General features: G+C 50.8%; 1 protein-coding gene across 4 annotated transcripts in view; it reads right to left on the bottom strand.

The window, feature by feature from the left end:
• Dpp9 (dipeptidyl peptidase 9) overlaps positions 1-21,320 on the bottom strand; it is a 40,652-nt gene that overhangs the window by 7,789 nt on the left and 11,543 nt on the right. For all 4 annotated transcript variants that reach the window (XM_045134921.1, XM_045134919.1, XM_045134920.1 and 1 more), the window contains 11 exons: positions 17,600-17,712; positions 14,866-15,039; positions 14,626-14,794; positions 14,237-14,350; positions 11,991-12,119; positions 10,471-10,532; positions 8,084-8,184; positions 5,678-5,855; positions 5,390-5,552; positions 2,080-2,159; positions 430-582 (listed from right to left, as the gene is read on the bottom strand). In XM_045134921.1, the coding sequence (XP_044990856.1) occupies positions 430-582; positions 2,080-2,159; positions 5,390-5,552; positions 5,678-5,855; positions 8,084-8,184; positions 10,471-10,532; positions 11,991-12,119; positions 14,237-14,350; positions 14,626-14,794; positions 14,866-15,039; positions 17,600-17,712 (1,436 nt within the window). The remainder of the gene's footprint in view (positions 1-429; positions 583-2,079; positions 2,160-5,389; positions 5,553-5,677; positions 5,856-8,083; positions 8,185-10,470; positions 10,533-11,990; positions 12,120-14,236; positions 14,351-14,625; positions 14,795-14,865; positions 15,040-17,599; positions 17,713-21,320) is intronic.

The following is a 21,320-nucleotide window of genomic DNA, read 5'->3' on the forward strand; positions in this document are numbered from 1 at the left end:
GTGCGGGTGGGTGTGCCAGCCTTCGGCTCATGGCAGCTCTCCCTCCTCAGTGCCCTCCCTGACACCTCACAATCCTGCCGCCTGCAGGACCATCATACAGATAGGAAAACTGAGGCTGGGAGAGGACAGTCAGTGGCCAGGTACCCAGGGCTCATCACTGATGGAAGAATATCCCCCGGGCATCAGAGCTGCATATCTAGCAAACACATCAACTGCCACCCTGGCCCAGTGCCCACTCACTGTTGTGCTGGGATGTTCTGAAAGGCTAAGAGCCACATCCCAGTCACCAGACTGGCAAAACAAGGTCCTGTGAATGGGCTCAGAGTGGTTTTGTCACATGTACATGCTCCCTTCCCTGGGAGTCAAGGGTGGGCACAGCATAGATACCCAGCCATCAGGGCAGGTGCTCATGGGGCTAACAGCACCCACCTGGCTCATAGAACAACTGTGGGAGAAGCCGGGCGTGGTGAGGCGCACGATCTCACCAGCTGACTCGTAGCTGACCACATAGAGGTGGTGCTCCAGCGGGGTGTCCTTGGTGCCTTGGAAATATACCAGCTTAGTCTCCTCATTGACCCAGATCTGCAGAGACAAGGTTGCTTCCATGGAACAGCCCAGACTCAGCCAGACTGCTAGACCGATTCCTCGTGAGCCAGATCCCAGGACCAGTGTCACCACTGCTCCTAGCTCCTTGTGTCCTGAGGGTAGGACCTGGGGGATCGGCCGCAGGAACCACAGAGACTGCCAGATCCTGTCCTGCTCAGCCACCCCCTGGCGCTTAGGGTAAAGCAGTGCCAGGCCTGCAGGAGACCTGCGTGACTGACAGCCAGAAGCTGTGCTACTCGAAACAGCAGGCACCTGCCATCTACAAGAAGACTGTTCCAGAAACTCTAAGGGGATTGGCTCAAACATGAATAAGAGGTTAGAGTCCAGCAGGATCAAGAACACACTCCTGCTCTCCTGTATAGACGGGAGGCGCCATCCTATACCCCCCCCCTGAGAAGTGGAGGGAGTCTCTGATTCCTGGGATGACCAAAGAACCCAGGACAAGAAGGCCAAGGAAGCATGATCACCTAGGTAGAGGCATGGGACAAGGGCAGGCCTGGGGTTGGAACAGAAAGTGAGCATCAGTCAACTGTCTGGGACTGACCTTGTACCCCAGGAGGAAAACACCCTACAGAAGCCACAACGCAGCCTTGAGGCCTTGGCCACAGGGTACTGAGCCCAGGAAGCCATCTGCGAGGCCTCCAGCATACTGGGGATGAGGACAGATGAAGATGGGCAAACTGAATTGTTTTGTTTTGTTTGTTTGAGATAGGGTCTTGCTCCAGCCCAGGCTGACCTGGAATTCACTATGTAGTCTCAAGCTGACCTCAAACTCACAGTGATCCACCTATCTCTGCCTCCCAAGTGCTGGGATTAAAGGTGGGGGCCACCATGCTCAGCTCTGGGTTTTCTTTTGAAACACGGTGTCACTTATGTAGCTCAGACAGGCCTGGAACTTGTTACCCTCCTGACTTGGCTTCCCAAGTGCTGGGATGACAAGTATGTGCCATTACCCACTTATGTGGTGATGGGACCCTGGGCCTTGGATATGCCACACAGGACATGTATCTATCACCTGAGCCCCAGCCCCAACCCCAGCCTCATATGCTTTACTTTGAGACAGGGTCTCACATTACAGCCCAGGCTGGGCTCAAACTCATGGCAATCCTCCTGTCTCAGCTTGAGTGCTAGGATGACAGGCATATACAACCACACCTGGCCTGACACCCTCAATTCTGCCATAGGAAAAATTGTCCCAACAGAGCTGCTTTCTGGGGAGAGGAGGCTCTAGAGAGTGAAGGAGGCTGCCTGTCTCTTCAGGTGGCAGTGGGGATGGACTAGGCCTTCCATTAGTGACTTGGCTGAGACAAGATCTGATGATAGGGGCCTGAAGTCCCAAGTTTCTATCTCCTGCTGGTGTGCTGCACCCATCCCCAGCCCCTGGGTGCTTGAATGGGGAAACAGGGAACAAAGTGAGGAGGGGGAGAGGGTCCCCAGCAGGTAGAAAGGAGGGCTGCGGGTGAACGCTGGTACCTTGGAGCCATGCCTCGCCAAAACCTCCCATTCACCACTGGTCAGAGCAATCTCTTCCTTGATGGGACATTTAAACTCATCTGGAAGAAAGGAAGGGACAGATGGTGATGGGGACCCAGTGACACTGCAGCCATGTTCCAGTGACTGGGCCTGGGGTGGGGAACTGCCAAAGGGACAACAGGCTACTTCCTCTTTGGTGGGTGAGAGGCCCAGAGATTCTCCAGAAAATCCAAGATTCTGGCCTTTTATGGGCATTTCCCCATTCTGGCCCTGACAAGTGGCCACTGCCCCATGTGCACCCACCCCAAGACTACACTGGGCATGCTACAGCCACATGTGCTACTGTATAGGCCATGTTGGGTCTGGGCTTTTTATATGTTGGTGACAGTGGCTCCTGAAGCCTGTCAGATGGGCAGTGACCCAGGGTGTTTGCTGGCGCTCATTAGGTGGGGACCATGACAACTTAGGAGGGATGGCCAGCTATCCTTTTGTGCCTTCTAGGTCTAAAGGTAATCATGACAATGGTGCACCTCTGTGAGGGCAAAATGCCTAGCCTAGTAACCTAGAGGGGGTGGAAACTTCTGGCATGTGGAGGAGCTGTCACCCTCACTGAGAGGTGCTCTATCCATTTTCCCAGACCCCCCATAAGAGACCACAGTTCTCAGGCCCACTGACCCTGACCCTCCTGCCTGCTGTCCTTCAGCTGACTGTGAGGCACATGCAGACACCCTCTGCCCACTCCTGATGTCATCTACCAAGTCATCCTCCACCCTTTAGATTCCATCTTGAGACAGGGTCTCATGTAGCCCAGGCTGGCTTTAAACTAATTATGTAGCCAAAGATAGCCTTGAACTCCTGATCCTCCTGAGATGACAGTGCAGCAACATGCCCATTTATATGTTGCTGTGTTTGGAACCCAGGCTCCCTGGTACTAGGCAAGTGCTCTATCCACTGAGCAACAGGCCCAGTCCCAGCTTCTGCTCTGAGGCCATGTCCCTTAGCATGTCACCTTAGCCACACACCACAGCCCCACGATGAAAGGCACACACTGACCCTTATACACAGCTGGGCACTGGCCTACATGTCTGAGGTGCCCGTAGGGGCACAGTAGAACCTGGTGAGGCCTGGGCCCACAAGACACCTGCTGCCATCTGACCTGAGGGGTACCAGTCATGTGGAGTACAGCTTTCAGACTGCCTAAGAGCTGGAATGAAGGTTCTTGAAAAAAGCTGCCTGTGGGCTGGAGAGATGGCTTAGCGGTTAAGCTCTTGCCTGTGAAGCCTAAGGACCCCGGTTCGAGGCTTGATTCCCCAGGACCCACATTAGCCAGATGCACAAGGGGGTGCACGCGTCGGGAATTCGTCTGCAGTGGCTGGAAGCCCTGGCGCGCCCATTCTCTCTCCCTCCCTCCTCACCGCCCCCCCTCTGCCTCTTTCTCTGTCTGTCGCTCTCAAATAAATAAATAAAAATAAACCAAAAAAAAATTTAAAAAAAAAAGCTGCCTGTGCCTTCATTGGTTACAGTCCAACCAGCAAAACCTAAAATCAACTATTTAAGTCCAGAAGCATCCCTGGAGATACACTGGGATGGTGTGTTACGCCACAAGGAACAACAGTGACAGAAACCTAACCCTTAGCTCACCCAGGTCCACACACGGGCCCAGGGAACCACCAGGCTCCTGGCCACAGCCATCACCCCTCTCAGTCTATGTTTAGTGGAGAGCATTGCCTGGGGTCTGTGGGACTTGCTCAGGCTGAGCCAACCCCCAGGAATCCCGGGCCAGGGCTGGGAACACGTGGCTGTCACAAATGGGGAGGTCTTGGTACCGAAAGGGTGGAGGCTGGGGAGGTTGCTGTGTACCCTGCGGGCCCAGGACATCACAGAGAATGCCTTACCACATGTCCCCAGCACCCAGAGCGGGGGGTGGGGGGGTAACCTCTATATACAGAGCCACAGGCTGAGCAGGTCCCCAGACACACTTGTGTATTCACTCTTGCTGTCCCTGGGCTGAGCAGCTGGTCTGGTGCAGAAATGCAACCCCCACCCCAAGCTCCAGTGTGGAACTCCTCTCCCCTAATGTGGTTCCTGAACAAGTCTGTCTGTCTCCAACTTGGCCCCTTATAAGTCACTGGAACACCTCCAGAAGCAAGAGGACCAGGACAGCTCAGGCTACTGTCACCTGGCCCCACCCCTACTCTTCTGCCTTCACTCGGAGCCCCACAGAAACACAAGCAGTTATTTCACATCAGTGTGAGACCAAGCACATCCTGCTTCCCTGAGTCAAAGCCCCTTCCTCCCTGAGGCCTACCAGGCCCTCTCTACCCTGCACCTTCCCCTACCTGCCCCTCGGCCCTCTGCTCAAGCCACAAAGGCCTCCTCTCAGCTCCGCCAACAGGCTGTCCTAGGGCCTTTGCACAGACTGTGCCTCTGCCTGCACTATGCTCTGGGCCCCCTAGCAACCGGCCAGTGCTCTCCTTTGTGGCACATCCCCAGAAGTGTCTTGACCTGCATCACAACGAAGCCATTCTCTCCCTCTTCCTCTGCTGTGTTCACCTTCTCCATGTACCTCAAGCTTGAGACACCATCTTTACTTGTTCAAATGATTGCCAGCTCCACTAGAACCTTCTACAACACTGGGACCTCTGCTGTCTTCATTTGAGACAGGCCAGGCAGCTAAGTACTGGGACGCCAGGCAGGCACTTGATTTCATGGGATTATATTCTTGTCCCTAAAGCCACTTCTACAGAGGCTCAGAGCGTAAGGAACACAAATGAGTAAGTGAGGCCACATACTGAGATGATCTTTCACATAAAACCTCTTTCTCTCTAACTGCCTCTTTCCTTCTCTAATAAATAAAAATACGATATTTTTTTAAAAAATGGCTGGAGAGATGGCTTAGCAATTAAAGCACTTGCCTTCAAAGCCAAAGGACTCAGGTTCAATTCCCCAGGGCCCACATAAGCCAGATACACAAGGTGGTGCATATGTCTGGAGTTTGTTTGCAGTGGCTGGATGCCCTGGCATGCCCTCTTTCTACCTGCCTCTTTCCTTCTCTCTCTAATAAATAAATAAAAGTAAAATATTTTTTAAATTAAAAAAAAAAAAAAAAACAGGTGGGTAGAAGTGACTGATGGGCCAGGCTCTGCCGCCCTCTGGTGGTACAAAGGCCCTGAACCCGCTGACCACTGCCAGTGATGGGGTAGGAAGGGGTAGGTGCACTCTCCTCTGCCCCTCCTGTGAAGGCAAGAGACTAACTGGCTGGTGGGTGACACCTAGTAGTGGCCTCAGGGAATGGCCGGGCTCTGCTCACCTTCTGCTGGGCTGAGGGGCTCAGTCCAATCGTAGCTGTTGGCTTTGAGAGTGACAGTAACTTTGTACAGGTGGCAGAAGCCTGTCTTACACTCATTGGCGCGGAGGAAGCAGAATTCCTGCTGGCCCTCCACCTGGGGGAACGGGTGGAAGATGTCGTGGACCTGTGTGGGACAAGAGACGCACTGGAGTGGTCCCTGTGAGGCTCTGGGCAGGACAGCCCAGCTGCTCTCTGTCCTGCTGGGGATCCAGGAGGGGCAGTGGGCATCCCCGCTATCCCCTCACTCACATTGATCCAGACGTTGGTGACTTCCTCGTAGATCACGTGTGGCTGGACGTTCTTGGGGACAGCCCTGGCGTAGGCCAGTCTCTGCGCCTCACTCTCAGGGGCAGGGATGAAGAGGGCGGGGGGCAGGAGCACAAGCTGTAGCCGCTGCTGGGGCCGATCCAGAAACATGGCCCAGGCACTGTGGGCGAGGACAGGACAACGGGCCTCAGGACGGGTGTGGGGACACCTCACGGGGTGCTTTCCTAGCCAGCCTTGGTGTGGGCACAAGGCCTCTCAGGGGACAGTGGTGGACAAGCTGGCACACAGTCTGAGACAGATGAAACAAATAGTGCTGCCAGGTCCAGCACCCAGGAGCTTTGAACACAAGCACCCACCATGTCCAGCTCTGCCTCTTTTGTTACTTTAGTTTTTCTTTTTGGTTTTTCAAGGTAGGGTCTTACTCTACCCTGGCTGACCTGGAATTCACTCTGTAGTCTCAGGGTGGCATCAAATTCATAGAGATTTTCTCTTCCTCCTTGAGTGCTAGGATTAAAGGAGTGCACCACCATGCCTGGCTTCTGCCCCCCTATTTATTTTATTTTATTTGAGAGACAGAGAGAGAATGGGTGTGCCAGGGCTTCCAACTGCTGCAAATGAACTCCAAATGCATACGCCCCCTTGTGCATCTGGCTTACATGGGTCCTGGGGAATAGAACCTGGGTCCTTTGGCTTTGCAGGCCAACACCTTAACTGCTAAGCCATTTCTCCAGAGACCCCTCCTTTTTTTCTCCCCCTTGGTTTTTCGAGATTGGGTTTCACTCTCGCCCAGGCTGACCTGGAATTCACAATGTAGTCTCAGGGTGGCCTTGAACTCATGGGGATCCTCCTACCTCTGCCTTCCAAGTGCTGAGATTAAAGGCGTGTGCCACCAAGCCTACCTCTCACTCCTTTTTTTGAGGCCAAGTCTCATTCTAGCCTGGGCTGACCTGGAATTCATTCTACAGCACAAGTTGGCCTTGAACTCATAGTAATCCTACCTCAGCCTCCTGAGTGCTGGGATTAAAGGAGTATGACACCACACCAAGTCCCTTTTTTTTTTGGTTTTTTGAGGTAGGGTTTCACTCTAGCCCAGGCTGACCTGGAATTAACTATGTAGTCTCAGGGTGGCCTTGAACTCAGTGATCCTCCTACTTCTGCCTCCCAAGTGCTGGGATTAAAGGCGTGCACCACCATGCCCAGCTTCTTTTTTATTTTTATTTTGAAACAGTCTTCTCAGGTGTGGTAGCACATTCCTACCATCCCAGCACTGGGGAGGTAGAGGCAAGCGGATCAGAAGTTCAAGAATAACTTGTCTACATAGTGAGTTTCAAGCCAGCCTGAGCTACATGAGATCCTATCTTAAAAACCAAATTAGAAAAAAGAAACCAAGCAGCAGGTTTCATGCAATGACCCAAGCTGGCCCCATACTCATGATCCCCGCCTTCCATGGCCTGAGAAAAGTGGTGTACACCACCATGCTCAGCATTAAGTGAACAATTATTAACTTCTACCATAAATGGAAAGCTGGCATAAAAAGACAAAATGAGAGAATGATGTCCCAGTAACTGAAGTGCTGGCCTGGCCCAAGGCGACAAAATAGATATTCTGAGCAAACAGGGTACAAGAGCAAACACCTTCAAACCTGTAGAGCCAGGGCTGGTCCACAGGGTAACTGAAAACCATGCTTCCAACTGACACCAAACAGGAGCAAATCTCCCTCTTTAGAACTCAAAGCACTGGGGAAACTGAGGCAGGAGGGAGTTCTAAGCCAGCCTCAGCTACACAGTGAGAGGGAGGGAGAGAAAGAGAAGAGGAAGGAGAGAGGGAGGGGAAGGGAAGAGGAGGAGAAGGGAGGGAAGGAATAAAGGACTGGATGGAGGAAGAAGTCACTGATCAGCATAGCTACGCTGGGCTCACAACACCTGAGCGGGCTCTGCATTACACGCGACTTAAGAGACATCCCTTATCCATGACCTCGCAGTGCCTGACACTACCTACACAAGACCATCATAAGAGGAGGAAAAAATGATGGCATCAAAATAAAAAAGAAACCGATTGAGCGAGGGAGGGGATATGATGGAGAGTGGAGCTACAAAGGGGAAGGTGGAAATTACAATGGTTTATTGTCTATACTTATGGAAGTTGTCAATAAAATAAATTAAAAAAAAAAGAGAGACATCCCTGTCATGACTCAGTGACCTTTCTTTCCCTCCAGAGTCACCTGACTGGAGTTCCAGTCTGAGACCCTGGGTCAAAATGATCTGGTGTCACTGAAAAAGGTGGCTCCTTGTCCCCTGCCACTGGAGGAGGCAGTGTGGGGAGGTGGGGTCTGCTCTGACTGAGGCACAGGGTCACACCAGTCCCACCCCGGTCCCTAGTGTCACTCACAATTTGCCGTCCCGCGTCCACCCGGCCCGGGCGATGTACTCCACCTTGGGGAAGAGGGAACCGAAGGGCTGCACCAGCTCCTTCTCGCAGCTCGAGACGATCTGCAGAGACAGATGTGATCACACTCCCTCTGCACCTACCTGCCCGCCCACTGGGGGGCTTGGTGTTCCCAGCTCAAATGTCACACCACCCCAGGGCCTCAGAAATGAGGTCCCTTGCAGATGTCATGTGTTACACTGAAAAGGAGAATATAACACAAGGTGTCCTCAGATGGAAGAAGCATAGCGAAACACACACACTCAGAGAGCCCTGTGGACAGCTTCAGGATACAGGGAGGGGCAGGAACAGACCAAGGGACTGACACCACCTATAGCTGTCCCTGGACTTCCAGCCTGCAGGCCTGGGGACAACAGACTTCCAGAATCTAAGCTGCCAGCCTGTAGCACTTTGCTGTAGTGTCCTAGCTGGTTGAGAGAGTTACTTAATGGAGCAAGAAGGTGGCTTGACAGTAAGTTGAAAAGGAGACATAAAGGGTGGAGAAAGAAAGGGAGGAGGATACCTTAATAGGTTGATATTGTATATATGTAATTACAATGATTGTAATGGAGAGGTAATGATGGAGAATGGAATTTCAAACGGGAAAGTGTGGGGGTGGGGAGGGAGGGAATTACCATGGGATATTGGAAAATGTTAATAAAAATTAAAAAAAAAAAGAAAATGTTAATAAAAATTAAAAAAAAAAAAAAAAAGAAGGTGGCTTGAGTCCAGTGACCCACCCAGAAGGTTCTGGGCTATCCTTACAGAACCAAGGGTCTCAGCTAGCTTGGCCTTAGCTACAGGGGACAGCGAGGAGAAAGGGAGGAGGGCTGTGAGCCCCAACCCTAGGAGTTGCCAGCATCCACCAACTGGCTATCTAAGAAACAAAGGTCACACCCAACTCAGGGCTCCACACATCACACAGGTGAGACACCAAGAAAAGAAAAACAGTGTGGTGGGCAGTGACCTTGGGACCCCTGGCAAAGGTGCTTAGGGCACAGCTGCAGTCTGAGGGATGTTCTGGACAAAAGGGGGGATGGAGCAATAGCTCAGTGGGTATGGTGCTTGCCACATAAGTGTGATAAACTGGCTTAGTTCCCCAGCATGGATGCGCACACCTGTAATCTCAGCACAGGGGAGGTAGAGACAGGATGATCCTGGGCTGCCTGAGCCTATCAGTGAGCTCTAGACCAGGGTGAGGCCTGTCTCAAAGGGAGCTGGGAGCAACTGAAGAATGACACCCAAGATTGTCTCCAGTCTCCACCTGCAACACGTGTGTCCACCAACACATGAACATATGTGTACAAAATGCACACACACATGTGAACATTCCTGTGTGTACACATGCAATGAACATGCACACACATATACATAGCAACATGCAGACACAAAAACATGTGTACACAAACATGCACGCATGTGCTTATACACACATACATGTACACACAAATGTATACACATGCACACACATGCTTGCATACATGCATGCACACATGTACACACATAAACATGCACACACACGTACACATACACACACAAAGAAGGAAGTTTGTATAAAAGCAGCTTGGTGAGTGAAAACTCTACACCCCCAAAGTCAAACCAGCCCCAGACCTAAAGAAATGCACCTTTGGTCTCATTTTTCTTCAGGGTCTCCTGTAGCCCACATTGGCCTTGAACTCACTAGTATCCAGGAGATGACCTTGACTGCTGACCCTCCTGTCTCCACCTCCTCAGTGCTGGGATGACTTCTCCCTGAACACTAATGGCAGTTGCAAAACCTTGCCAGGCCTCCTGGGCCTCTGATGTGGGTTGCTCTGGATGGCTAGAGTCCCCAAAGCTAGTAAGCACCCTTTTCTACACCCCAAACCTGTCAGAGACTGGCCGGTCACCAACCCCTCTGTGATGGAGGGAAGTGCAGTTTCAGCAGAGCCTCTCAACTTAGGGAGGCAGTACCTACAAGAGGGACACATCCAGCTGGAGGGGGTGCAGAGGGGGACATGGGCATGGGGGGTACTCGCCAGTGACCTCTTAGCTCTGGGACCATATTGCCTTTGGCTGCCTCATGCCCCATGGTGGCTGCAAGGCCCCTGCTCATGACTTCCCAGATGATGAGGCCTCCACATCTCATACTGCTGAAGGGATACAGAAGCATCTGGAACACTGCCCTGTCCCAACCCCTGACAGCCCCAATGTAGTTACTATGGGAATCTGCCCACTCTCTGTGAAGTTGAGGACCTTGGCTTTGGTAGCTTTCCACTTGTGTTATGACACTTGGGAATGGCCCAAGTCCCCGGAGCTCTCACTGGCCCCTCCTCCCATCTAGAAACTTCCCACTCATGCCTGGCTCCTACCTTGCCCTGACTGTCCGTCTGGAACTCTGCCAGCTTCAAGGCGATCTTGGGATTCTTGCTGCCTGTGAGGACAAGAGTAAGCTGAGCACCAGACTGACCACTCAGGCTGACATGCAGGGTGATGCCTGCCTGTGGGGAAGAAGGGACAACTGAGGGCAGGGCTGGCAACTCAGGCTGACATGCAGGGTGATGCCTGTGGAAAGGAGGAATGGCCAGTGTGACAGTGGGGGGAAGGGACTGCAGGTGGCTGAAGGTCCGTCTGCAGGCCTGTCCTCTCCCTGGCATGGCACAACATCCTTTAGGCAGGGACTGACTCGTGGCTGGGATGAGACCTAGTGACTGGAAAGTGCAGGAGGACAGGCCTGTGCCTGGAACTGAGAGTTTGGGCAGTGGAGATGGTGGAGAAAGGGCCCACACCATGGACAAGGTAACAGGTCTATCTGGTGGTGGCAGTGACCTGGGCTAAGTACTGGAGGTGGTGACCAAGGTTGGGATGTCTGTCACCGACACTTCCTTTCTTTTGTTCTGTTGTTCCTGTACATGTGGAAGCCAGAGTTCGATGTTGAGGTCTTCCTTGATCATGCTTCACCTTACTCTTTGAGAGGGTCTCTCAGTAGACCTGGAGCTCACTGAGGCAGCTAGGTTTTCTGACCAACGAGCCTTGAGGACTCCCCCATCTTCTCTTCCCCAGCCCTGGAACTACAGGTGTGTACCACCATGCCTGGCTTTGACATGGGTGCTGGGATCCAACCTCAGGTCCTCATGCTATTATCTCCCCAGCCCTGCCATGTCCACTTCTGAAAGGCCAGACCGTGCTTGGCTCTGCTTTCCTAGGGTGTTGGGTATGCACTTGAGGCCCAGCATGAGATGGTAAAGGCTCCTCAGGGCACCATGCCCCAGCCAGCTCTGTGTTCTGTGGAGGCCAGAGGTTGACATCATGTCTTCCTCAATTACCCTCCACCTCTGTGTTTGAGACAGGGTCTCTCATTTGAACTCAGAGCTCACTGATTTCACTAGTCTAACCAGCTAGCCCTTTCAAAAGCTGGGGTGACAGCTTGTGCTACCACATCTAGATAACTACAATAGTTTTGCTGGAACAGCCACACATCTACTCACCATGTCTGTGGCTGGTGAGAACAGTCTGTCTTGAGAAGGGATTATGTCTGGGGGGGGTGGGGGGGAGGACACTGCTGAGGAAGGGAAGTGTGTTTGGGGAGGGGAGTCTGTCTATGAAGGGGAGTATGTCTATGTATGGAGAGGAGTCTGTGAAGGAAGTCAGCCTGGGGAGGGAGTCAGTCTGGAGAGAGAATCTGTGGAGGGAGTCTGTCCAGAAAGGGGAGTCTGTCTGTGGAGGGAGTCTGTCTAGAGAGAGAATCTGTCTGTGGAGGTAGTCTGTTCGGAGGGGAGTCTGTCTGGGGAGGGGAGTCTGTCTGGGGAGAAGAGTCTGTCTGGGGAGAGGAGTCTGTCAGGAGGGAGGAGTCATTCTGGAGAGGCAGTCTGTCTGCCCAGCCAGGACCCACCTGTTCTGGGATAGCGGTAGGAATCCGTCTTCCTTTCCTCCAGGGCGGGTGATGGGACATGAATGACCTCCACCTCAGACTCATCCACCTCCTCATACAGAATGCGCAGAGTCTTGAGGCCATCAGGACCTGAGGGGAAAGGGCTGCTGAGGGGCTGGGCCTCGGCCCACACTACATGCACATGCCACCCATCATGCTGGGCCTAGCACTCAGAGCAGATGGCAGGCTGCTGTCTGAGAAAAAGAAGCCATCCTAAGCCAAACATAGTAGCTCACGCCTTTAATCCTGGAACTTGGGAGGCTGAGGCAGGAAGATTACCTAGAGTACGAGGCCAGCCTGGGGTACGGAATAAGCTCCAAGCCAACTTGAATTAGATTAAGATCTTTTCTCAAAAACCACAAAACAGGGGCTGGAGAAATGGCTTAGCAGTTAAGGCAGTTGCCTATGAAACCTAAGGACCCAAGTCTGACTCCTTAGAATCTACTTAAGCCAAGTGTACAAGGTGACACATGCGCACAGGTGGCTCATGCACACAAGGCAGGGCATGCATCTGGAGTGAGTTTGTAGTGGCTAAGGTCCTGGCATGTCAATTCTCTCTCGTTTTCTCACTCTCTCATTAAAAAGGGGGGGGGGGGGAGGCTGGAGAGATGGCTTAGCAGTTGAGGTGCTTACCTGCAAAGCCAAAGGACCTAGGTTTGTTTTCCCAGTGCCCATGTAAAGCCAGATGCCCAAGGTGGCACATGGGTTTGGAGTTCATTTGCAGTGGCTAGAGGCCCTAGGAGACCCATTCTTATACCCCCTCTCTGCTCTCTCTCTCTCTCATCCTCAAATAAATAAATACATAAAAACCACCAAAAAAGAAAAAAAAAAAGCCAGATGTACAAAGTGGCATGTGTCTAGAGTTCATCTGCAGTGGCAGAAACCCTGGTGCACCCATACTCACCCTGTCTTGCCTCTTTCAAATAAAACTTAAATAAACAAACAAACAATAACAAAAAACAGGGCTGGCCTATGAAGCCTGAGGATCCTAGTTCAAGGCTGGATTCCGCAGGACCCATATTAGCCAGATGCACAAGGGGGCACACGTGTCTGGAGTTCGTTTGCAGTGGCTGGAGGCCCTGGCGCGCCCATTCTCTCTCTCTCCCTCTGCCTCTTTCTCTGCCTGTCGCTCTCAGATAAATAAAAATATTAAAAAAAAAAAAAAAAAAACCGGGTGTGGTGGCGCATGCCTTTAATCCCAGCATTTGGGAGGCAGAAGTAGGAGGATGGCCGTAAGTTGAGGCCACCCTGAGACTCCACAGTGAGTTCCAGGTCAGAGTAGAGTGACAAGGTGACACAAGCACACAAGGTTGCACACGCATCTGAAACTTGATTGCAGGGAGACCCTGGCATGACAATTCTCTCAATTCTCTCTCTCAGGCGCACACGCTCTCATTAAAAAAAAAAAAAAAAAAATTACCAAAAAAAATAAAAAGAAAAAACCACAGAAGAAAAAAGCCCACCTGGCACAAATGCTGGATAAAGTATAACATACCAAGCTGTGCATACAATCAGGCATTAAACTGCTCAGCTAGAGGGCCTTGGAATGTGAGTACGTGTACCGGGGACCAAGTTTGAGAGGACGACTCAGGTAAGATGAGGTCGGGGAGCGGTCTCAGTTCAGTGGACCAGAGTCCTTGTCACAGGTGGTCAGAACACAGTTTACGTAAGAGGGACATGTGAGGCTCAGGGAGACACAGCTCCATCACACCTTGTCTACAACTACAGCATCCAAAGCCACAGGCAATGAAACCAGCCATGGCCATTTTTGTTATGATGGTCTGAGCAAACACTCACATGACATGGCCATGGAATATAGTAAAACCACAATAAGGCTGGGGGTGTGGTCAGCAGTAGAGTGACAGCCTAGAACCCACAGTGAGGGCTGGGGGGCGTGGTCAGCAGTAGAGTGACAGCCTAGAACCCACAGTGAGGGCTGGGGGCATGGTCAGCGGTAGAGTGACAGCCTAGAACCCACAGTGAGGATGGGGACATGGTCCCTTCTAAACATGGAGAAGGCTCCTGATTTGATGCTTTCCTGTCATCACTGGACAGGAAGCCACTGCCTTATACTAACCCCTGCATGGGTCTCACTGGTGCCCCTGAGGCTATTCCTGAGATGCAAAACTGGTTCAACTGGAGGCATGACAGACAGGCAGGGTTATCAGGAGGTCAAATGAACAAAGAACATAGGGAAGGGAACCCACCTTCCCAGGAGGCAGTGGGGCACCACCAGCAACCAGTGAAGCGGTCAAACTCCTCCTGGATGACAAAGGTGGCCACACCTGCAGACTTGGGGTCATCCAGGACATTAGCTGAACCTGGAGAAAAGCAAGCATGGTGAGAGACAGCCTCCTAATGATGAGGAGTGACCCTGGAATTCAGTGCCAAGCCCAAAGTGTGGTGGCTGGACCTTGTATGGTGGGAGCTTACTCTGTGGGTCACCATGTAGTGTCACTGGCCTCTGCTCAGTCCACTGGAGCAGAGAGCTTTCTAGAAGCCTGACAGCATCCCAGGAGGTGCTGGCCAGCTGGATGAACAAGGCCACAGGCTTGGTGTGTTCAGTGTCCACCCACCCGGTAATGCAGGACCTCACCCCGGTGGCAGAAGGTCATCCGCCGCTCCTCGCCTGTCTCGATGTTGGCCACCCACAGGTCATTGTTGTTGATGAAGGAGAAGAAAGCGGGGTCAGCTGGGCAGATCTTAGGGTCCATGCGGGGTCCTGAACACTGAGTCTTGATCTCCAGTGGCTTCATGGGGGAAACCTAAGGACAAGGAACAGATCAGGGCATGGTCCCCTTGCCCAGAAGTGCCCACAGCCAGGGTCGAGGCTCACCATGAAGCCATTCTTGCCACCATCCCAGCAGTGGAAGAGGCTGTTGCTGGCCTGGAAGAGGAAGAGGCCACTCTCGCTGTGGAAGTCATAGGAAGTGATGCCGAACACTCCCAGGCGCTTGCGCTCCCGGAGCAGCTCCTCCTCCCGTGAGTAGACACCGTGGTGGGGAGTGGCCTGGAAACACACAGGGAGACTTGGTGCCACCAGCTCAATGTAGTTTCGCCACCCTGAGCCTGATTTTCCTTCTGACTTTGAGACATGGTCCTATCCAGTAGCCTATGCTGGCCCAGAATTCACATTCCTCTGGTCTAGGCCTCCAGATAGGCTGTAACTAGCCTTGTCCCCCCCTGAACCCTTTCCTTCTGGACCCTCTCAAACCTATCCTTGGTATCAGACTGCACGGACCTCTCCAGTTCCCTGCACCAATCCCTGTCTCCCCCCACACACACCCCATTCATAGCCCCTTCCTGCCTAAACCCACCCAATCCCACACATTCACATTTTCTGCAGAGGAAGGAAGGATACAAGTTCTAGAACACCTGCCACCCCAATGCCTCACATTGGAGTGTGGACAGGTAACCAGCCCCAGTTCCATAGAATACATTTATTTTTATTTAGTCAGTCAGTTTTTCGAGGCAGGGTCTCATTCTAGCCCAGGCTGACATGGAATTCATTATGTAGTCTCAGGCTGGCCTCAGACTCATGGCAATCCTCTACCTCTGTCTCCCAAGTGCTGGGATTAAAGGCGTGTACCACCACGCCTGGCTCTAAAAATATTTTTATTTATTTATTTGTAAGTATAAAAACAGAGACAGAGAGAGAATCAATGGATGAATATAGGTGCACCAGAGCCTCTAGCAGCTACAAACTACAGATGCATATACCACTGTGCACCTGCTTTGACATGGGCACTGGGGAACAAAATCCAGTTTGTTAGGCTTTGCAGGCAAGTGTGTTAACCACTGAGCCATCTCTTCAGCCCCAGCTCCATGAAATACAGTCTTAAAGGGAGAATGGGGCTGGGGAGATGGCTCAGCAGTTAAAGGCACTTCTTACCTATTACTCAGCACCCATATAAAGCCAAATGCCAGTGGATTTACAGGGTAAATCACAGTTGATTGACTACTCGGCACCAAAATGCACGTGTGGACTTCATCTGCACAGGCAGGAGGCCCGAGTGCGCATTCTTTTTCTATTGCCTTCTAATGCAGAAAAATAAAGGGAGACCTAGGCTAGGGTGTGGCTCAGTGGCAAGAGCATACTTAACCTGGGTTATATCCCTGGGTTCTATCCTCAGTACTGCAAAATCACTTAAAAAGGAAAGCCAGGGACAGAAGAGATAGCTCAGTAATTAAAGGCATTTGACTGAAAAGCCTGCTGGCCTGGATTCAATTCCTCAGCACTCACATAAAATCAGACATACACGGACTAGAGAGATAGCTTAGCAGTTAAGACACTTGCCTGAGAAGTGTAAGGACCCAGGTTTGAGTCCTTAGTACCCACATAAGGCAGATGCACAAGGTGGCACACGCATCTGGAGTTCCTTTGCAGTGACTAAAGGCCCTGATGCACCCATTCTCTCAAATAAATAAATAAAATAAACAAACAGATATACAGACCAGGTGTAGTGACACACCCCTTTAGTCCCAGCACTCGAGAGGATGAGGTAGGAGGATCACCATGAGTTCAAGGCCAGACTGGGCTAAAATGAGACCTTGCCTCAGGGGAAAAATAAAATAAATAACCAGGGGCTGGATAGATGCTTTAGCAGTTAAGGCACTCCTCCATCCCACGTAAGCCAGACACACAAGGTGATGCAAGTGCAAGGTTATGCATGTGCACAAAGAGGCACACACAGCTAGAGTTCGACTGTGGTGGCTGAAGGCTCTGGCACACCAATTTTCTCTTTCTCTCATTAAAAAAAAAAAAAAAACTGGCTGGAGAGATGGCTTAGCGCTTAAGTGCTTGCCTGTGAAGCCTAAGGACTCCAGTTCAAGGCTCAATTCCCCAAGACCCATGTAAGCCATATGCACAAGGTGGCACAAGCATCTGGAGTTAGTTTGCAGTGGCTGGAGGCCCTGGTGCACCCATATTCTCATTCTCTCTCTCTCTCTGCAACTCTCAAATAAATATAAAAAAAAGGAAAAGAAAAAATGTACAAAGTGGTGCATGTGTTTGGAGTTGGTGCTCTCCCTCTCAAATAAATAAATAAAAGTATCTTTTACAATGACAAAAATAAGAAGAGGAGCCAGACATGCATAAAGCCGAGTAGTCAATCAACTGTGATTTACCCTGTAAGGGAGATGACCCAACTGAGTATGTCATTCTGCTGGCCTTATTGCCCTCCCTACGATGAGGTGGAACCAGGGCCTTTCCACATGCTAGACAGACACTCACCACTGAGCAACACTCCAGCCCACCAGGTAAAAGTGCTGCACCAGCAGGGGACCTGCATTCTGCTTCCCAGAGCGATGTAAAATGCTATGCATGCAGCACCAGCGAGGTGGAGCCAGGAGGATCCCTGGGGCTTGCTGACAGCCAGTCCATCCTATTGACTTCCAGGTTCAGGAGACCCACCTCAACATTCAAGGTGGAGGAACACACGTGATACCCACCTCTAGCCCCTACATACATGCACACACATGGACATGCCAAAAAGGATAACCCATACAACAGGCACCCCTTCATCAATCCTCAGAAAGCTCCCACGAGGGCCTCAGGGACAAGTGCTCACCTGGAAGTGGTCGAGCATCTGCTTCCAGGACAGCAGCAGCAGCGCCTCCTTGCGCACCTTCTTGGGGATCTCAGAGTAGAGCAAGGAGTTCTCCCGACTACCATATGGCATTCCTAGGAGAATTGGAGAAAAGACAGAGTGGGAAACTCCCAGCCAGCTCCATCTGCTTGTGGCCATGTCCCTGCCCCTAAGATACTGCTAGCAGATATACCACAGCCTAATTGACCCCAAGAGGAAGAGAGACACCCCGCTCTCCCCTGGCAGGTTAGGTTTCAAAGTCCTTCCAGGTCAAAGCCAAGGAGGTGGCTAGGCCAAAATAAGAACACGGAGGCAAAGGTCCAAGTGTGCTGTGATCAGCATCTCCCACCTTACCAATGACGCCTGCGGAAGGCTCTGAGAGAAGACACCCTGAGCGCTGCCCTGACCCTAGCATCCAGCCACTAACATGGGACTACCACAACCTCCACCATGTGGCCCTCAAGGGCAACATCACCCCTGATTTGGGCCAACCATGCCTGCAACATGTGAGTGGTGACAGGAGATGCTGAGAACGAATGGTGTGGGCGCAAAAAGAGTTTTTGTCACCTGGTGCAAATGTCACACTGAGTCCAGACCCTATCATTTAGCTGACAGCTTCCTGTTTCCTCATCTGAGGCTAGGATTCTTCAGAGGTGATGAAAGAGTCATCCTTCAGTACCCACTGGGGGCTGGTCCCCGAAGATACGCAAGTCTCTTCTGTGCAAGGGCCCCGTTTGCAAAAGCACCCTCCTGCAGGCTTCACTGATTCTTGTTTTGAGGGCTCATGTAGCCAAAGCTAGCCTTGAACACCTGTTCCTCCTGGTTCCACCTCCCAAGTGCTGGGATGAAGGTGTACACCACCATACTCAGCTACACTTGTACTCTATCTATCTATCTATCTATCTATCTATCTACATGTTTTCCCCCAGTTTTTCAAGGCAGGGTTTCACTCTAGCCTATGCTGACATGGAATTCACTATGTAGTCTCAGGCTGGCCTCATACTCACAGTGATCCCCCTGCCTCTGCCTCCTGTGTACTGGGATTAAAGGTGTATGCCATCATGCCTGACTTTAAAATGTTTTTTTAAAGTTTAGAAAGACTTTATTATAGAACATTGTGGAACTTAAAGCTAGGAAAGAAGGCAAAGTTCCTATGAAACAGGAAGGGGCCCAAGCTGGGAAAAAAAAAATTTGCTGAGCATGGTGGTGCCCATCTTTAATCCCAGCACTCGGGAAGCAGAGGTAGGAGGATCTCCATGAGTTCAAGGCCACCCTGAGACTATATAGTGAATTCTAGGTCAGCCTGGGCTAGAGTGAAACCCTACCTCAAAAAAAAAAAAAATTTTTTTTTTTTTGTCTTTCCCAGGTAAGGTCTCCCTCTAGCCCAAGCTAACCTATGTAGTCTCAAGGCTGGTCTCAAGCTCATGGCAAACCTACCTCTGCCTTAGGAGTGCTGAGATTAAAGACTTGTACTACCATGCCTTTTTTTTTTTTTTTTTGGTTTTTAATATTTTTTTTTTTTTGTTTTTTAAAATGTTTTAAAAGTTTTTATTAAAAAAAACTTTTTATTTAGGGCTGAAGAGATAACTTAGCAATTAAGGTATTGCCTGTGAAGCCTGAGGACCCAGGTTCAACTCCCCAGAACCTATGTTAGCCAGATGCACATGGTGGCACATGCATCTGGAGTTCGTTTGCAATGACTAGAGGCCCTGCTGGGCCCATTCTCTCTCTTTAATAATAAATTTTTTGGGGGGGGCAGTTTGAAGTAGGGTTTCATTCTAGCCCAGTCTGACATGGAATTCACTACATACTCTCAGGGTGGCCTTGAGCTCACAGCAATCCTCCTACCTCTGCCTCTGGAGTGCTGGGATTAAAGGCATGTGCCACCACACCCGGCTAATTATTATCATTTTTTTAATTCATTTTTTTGGTTTTTCAAGGTAGGGTCTCATTTTAGCTCAGGCGGACCTAGAATCACTATGTAGTCTCAGGACGGCCTCGAACTCTTGGCAATCCTCCTACCTTTGCCTTGCAAGTACTAGGAATAAGGCATGAGTTACCACACCTGGCTAATAATTTTTATTTATTTGCAACAGATAGAAAGAAAGTGAGTGAATGTATGGATGTTCCAGTGCCTCTTGCCCCATCTGGCTTTACATGGGTACTGGGGAATTAGAACCCAGGCTGACAGGCTTTGCAAGCAAGAATCTTTATTTTTCAGTTTTTGTTTTTAGTTTTGACTTATTTATTACAGAGAAAAAGTGGGTGCACCAGGGCCTCTAGCCACTGCAAATAAACTTGAGATACACACACTACCTTGTGCCCCTGGCTTACATGGGTCCTGAGGAAAATCAAACCTGGATCCTTCAGCCTTACAGGCAAGTGCATTAACTGCTAAGCCATCTCTCCAGCCTATTTTAATATATATTTTTTAATTTATTTATTACAGAGAGAGGTTTCATTAATCACTGAGCAATTTCCCCAGCCCTAATTTTTTTTTTTTTTTTCTTTTTTAGGAAGGCTTTCAATCTACCAGCCTGACCTGGAATTCACTCTAGTCCTAGGCTGACCTCAAATTCACAAAAATAATCTCCCTACAAGTGCTGGGATTAAAAGTGTATGCCAGCACATCCAGCCCCTATTACCAGAGCCCCCTCCTCTTTTCAAGCAGTCCTTCTGTTGAGATGTCTCATTCTTTCCAGCCTCCTCTGTCCTCTATGTCAAAATGTTTTGGGCCTCAGAACTGTGCAGGTATTGGGGTGACAACATCCACTGTAGGTCCTGAGTGTGCCACTGGAATTGTACAGAGAATTATGCAAATCTTGGGGTGATATCCATGGAGAGGTCCTGAGTGCACCGTTGGAACTGTGCAGATCTTGGGGTGACATCCATGACAGGTCCTGAGTGCACTGTTGGAACTGTGCAGATCTTGGGGTGACAACATCCACGGAGAGATCCCAAGGGTGCCAGTTTAGTTCTTGTTCCCGTAGACTATCACCTGTCTAGTTCCCTGAAACAGAATGTCCTTTGCTCCTGGAGCTCCCCATTTTGAGACTGAGACTGGCTGACAGTGAACCCCAGCCATCCTCCTGTCTCTGACCCCCTAAGCGCTGGTGTTACAGATGTGCAGTCACTCCTCCTTTTTTTGTTTTTCAAAGTAGGGTCTCTCTGTAGCTCAGGCTGACCTGGAATTCACTATGTAGTCTCAGGGGAGCCTCAAACTCATGGCAATCCTATTTCTGCCTCCCAAGTGCTGGTTTTTAAAGGTGTGTGCCACCACGCCCGACTTTTCACTCCTGACTTTTACGTGGATGCTAGAGATCACACACAGGTCCTCATACTTGTGTGGTAAGTGCTCATAAGTGCTGAGTCGCCTTCCAGTCCCTCCCCATTTCCCTCCCTCCCTCCCTTCCTGCCTTATTGTTGACACAGGCCTCCTGTACAGCCCAGGCTGGCCCTGAACATCCAATCCTATTGGCTCTGCTTCCTAAATGCTAAAATGGCAGATATGTATACAACTATACCTAGCTTTCTGAATATTTTGACCTGTGGTTGATTGAATCTGTGGTTGGCTGCATCTGTGGTAAACTGGGTCTGTGGTTGGCTAGATCTGTGGGTGGTTGGATTTGTGGCCGGCAGGAGCTGTGGTTGATTAGCCGGATCTGTGGTTGGCTGCCTTTGAGACAGTGGAAGCCTTGGCCAC

The sequence above is a fragment of the Jaculus jaculus genome, chromosome 15, assembly GCF_020740685.1.
Source record: "Jaculus jaculus isolate mJacJac1 chromosome 15, mJacJac1.mat.Y.cur, whole genome shotgun sequence".
In the NCBI taxonomy this organism is placed as follows: Eukaryota; Metazoa; Chordata; class Mammalia; order Rodentia; family Dipodidae; genus Jaculus; species Jaculus jaculus.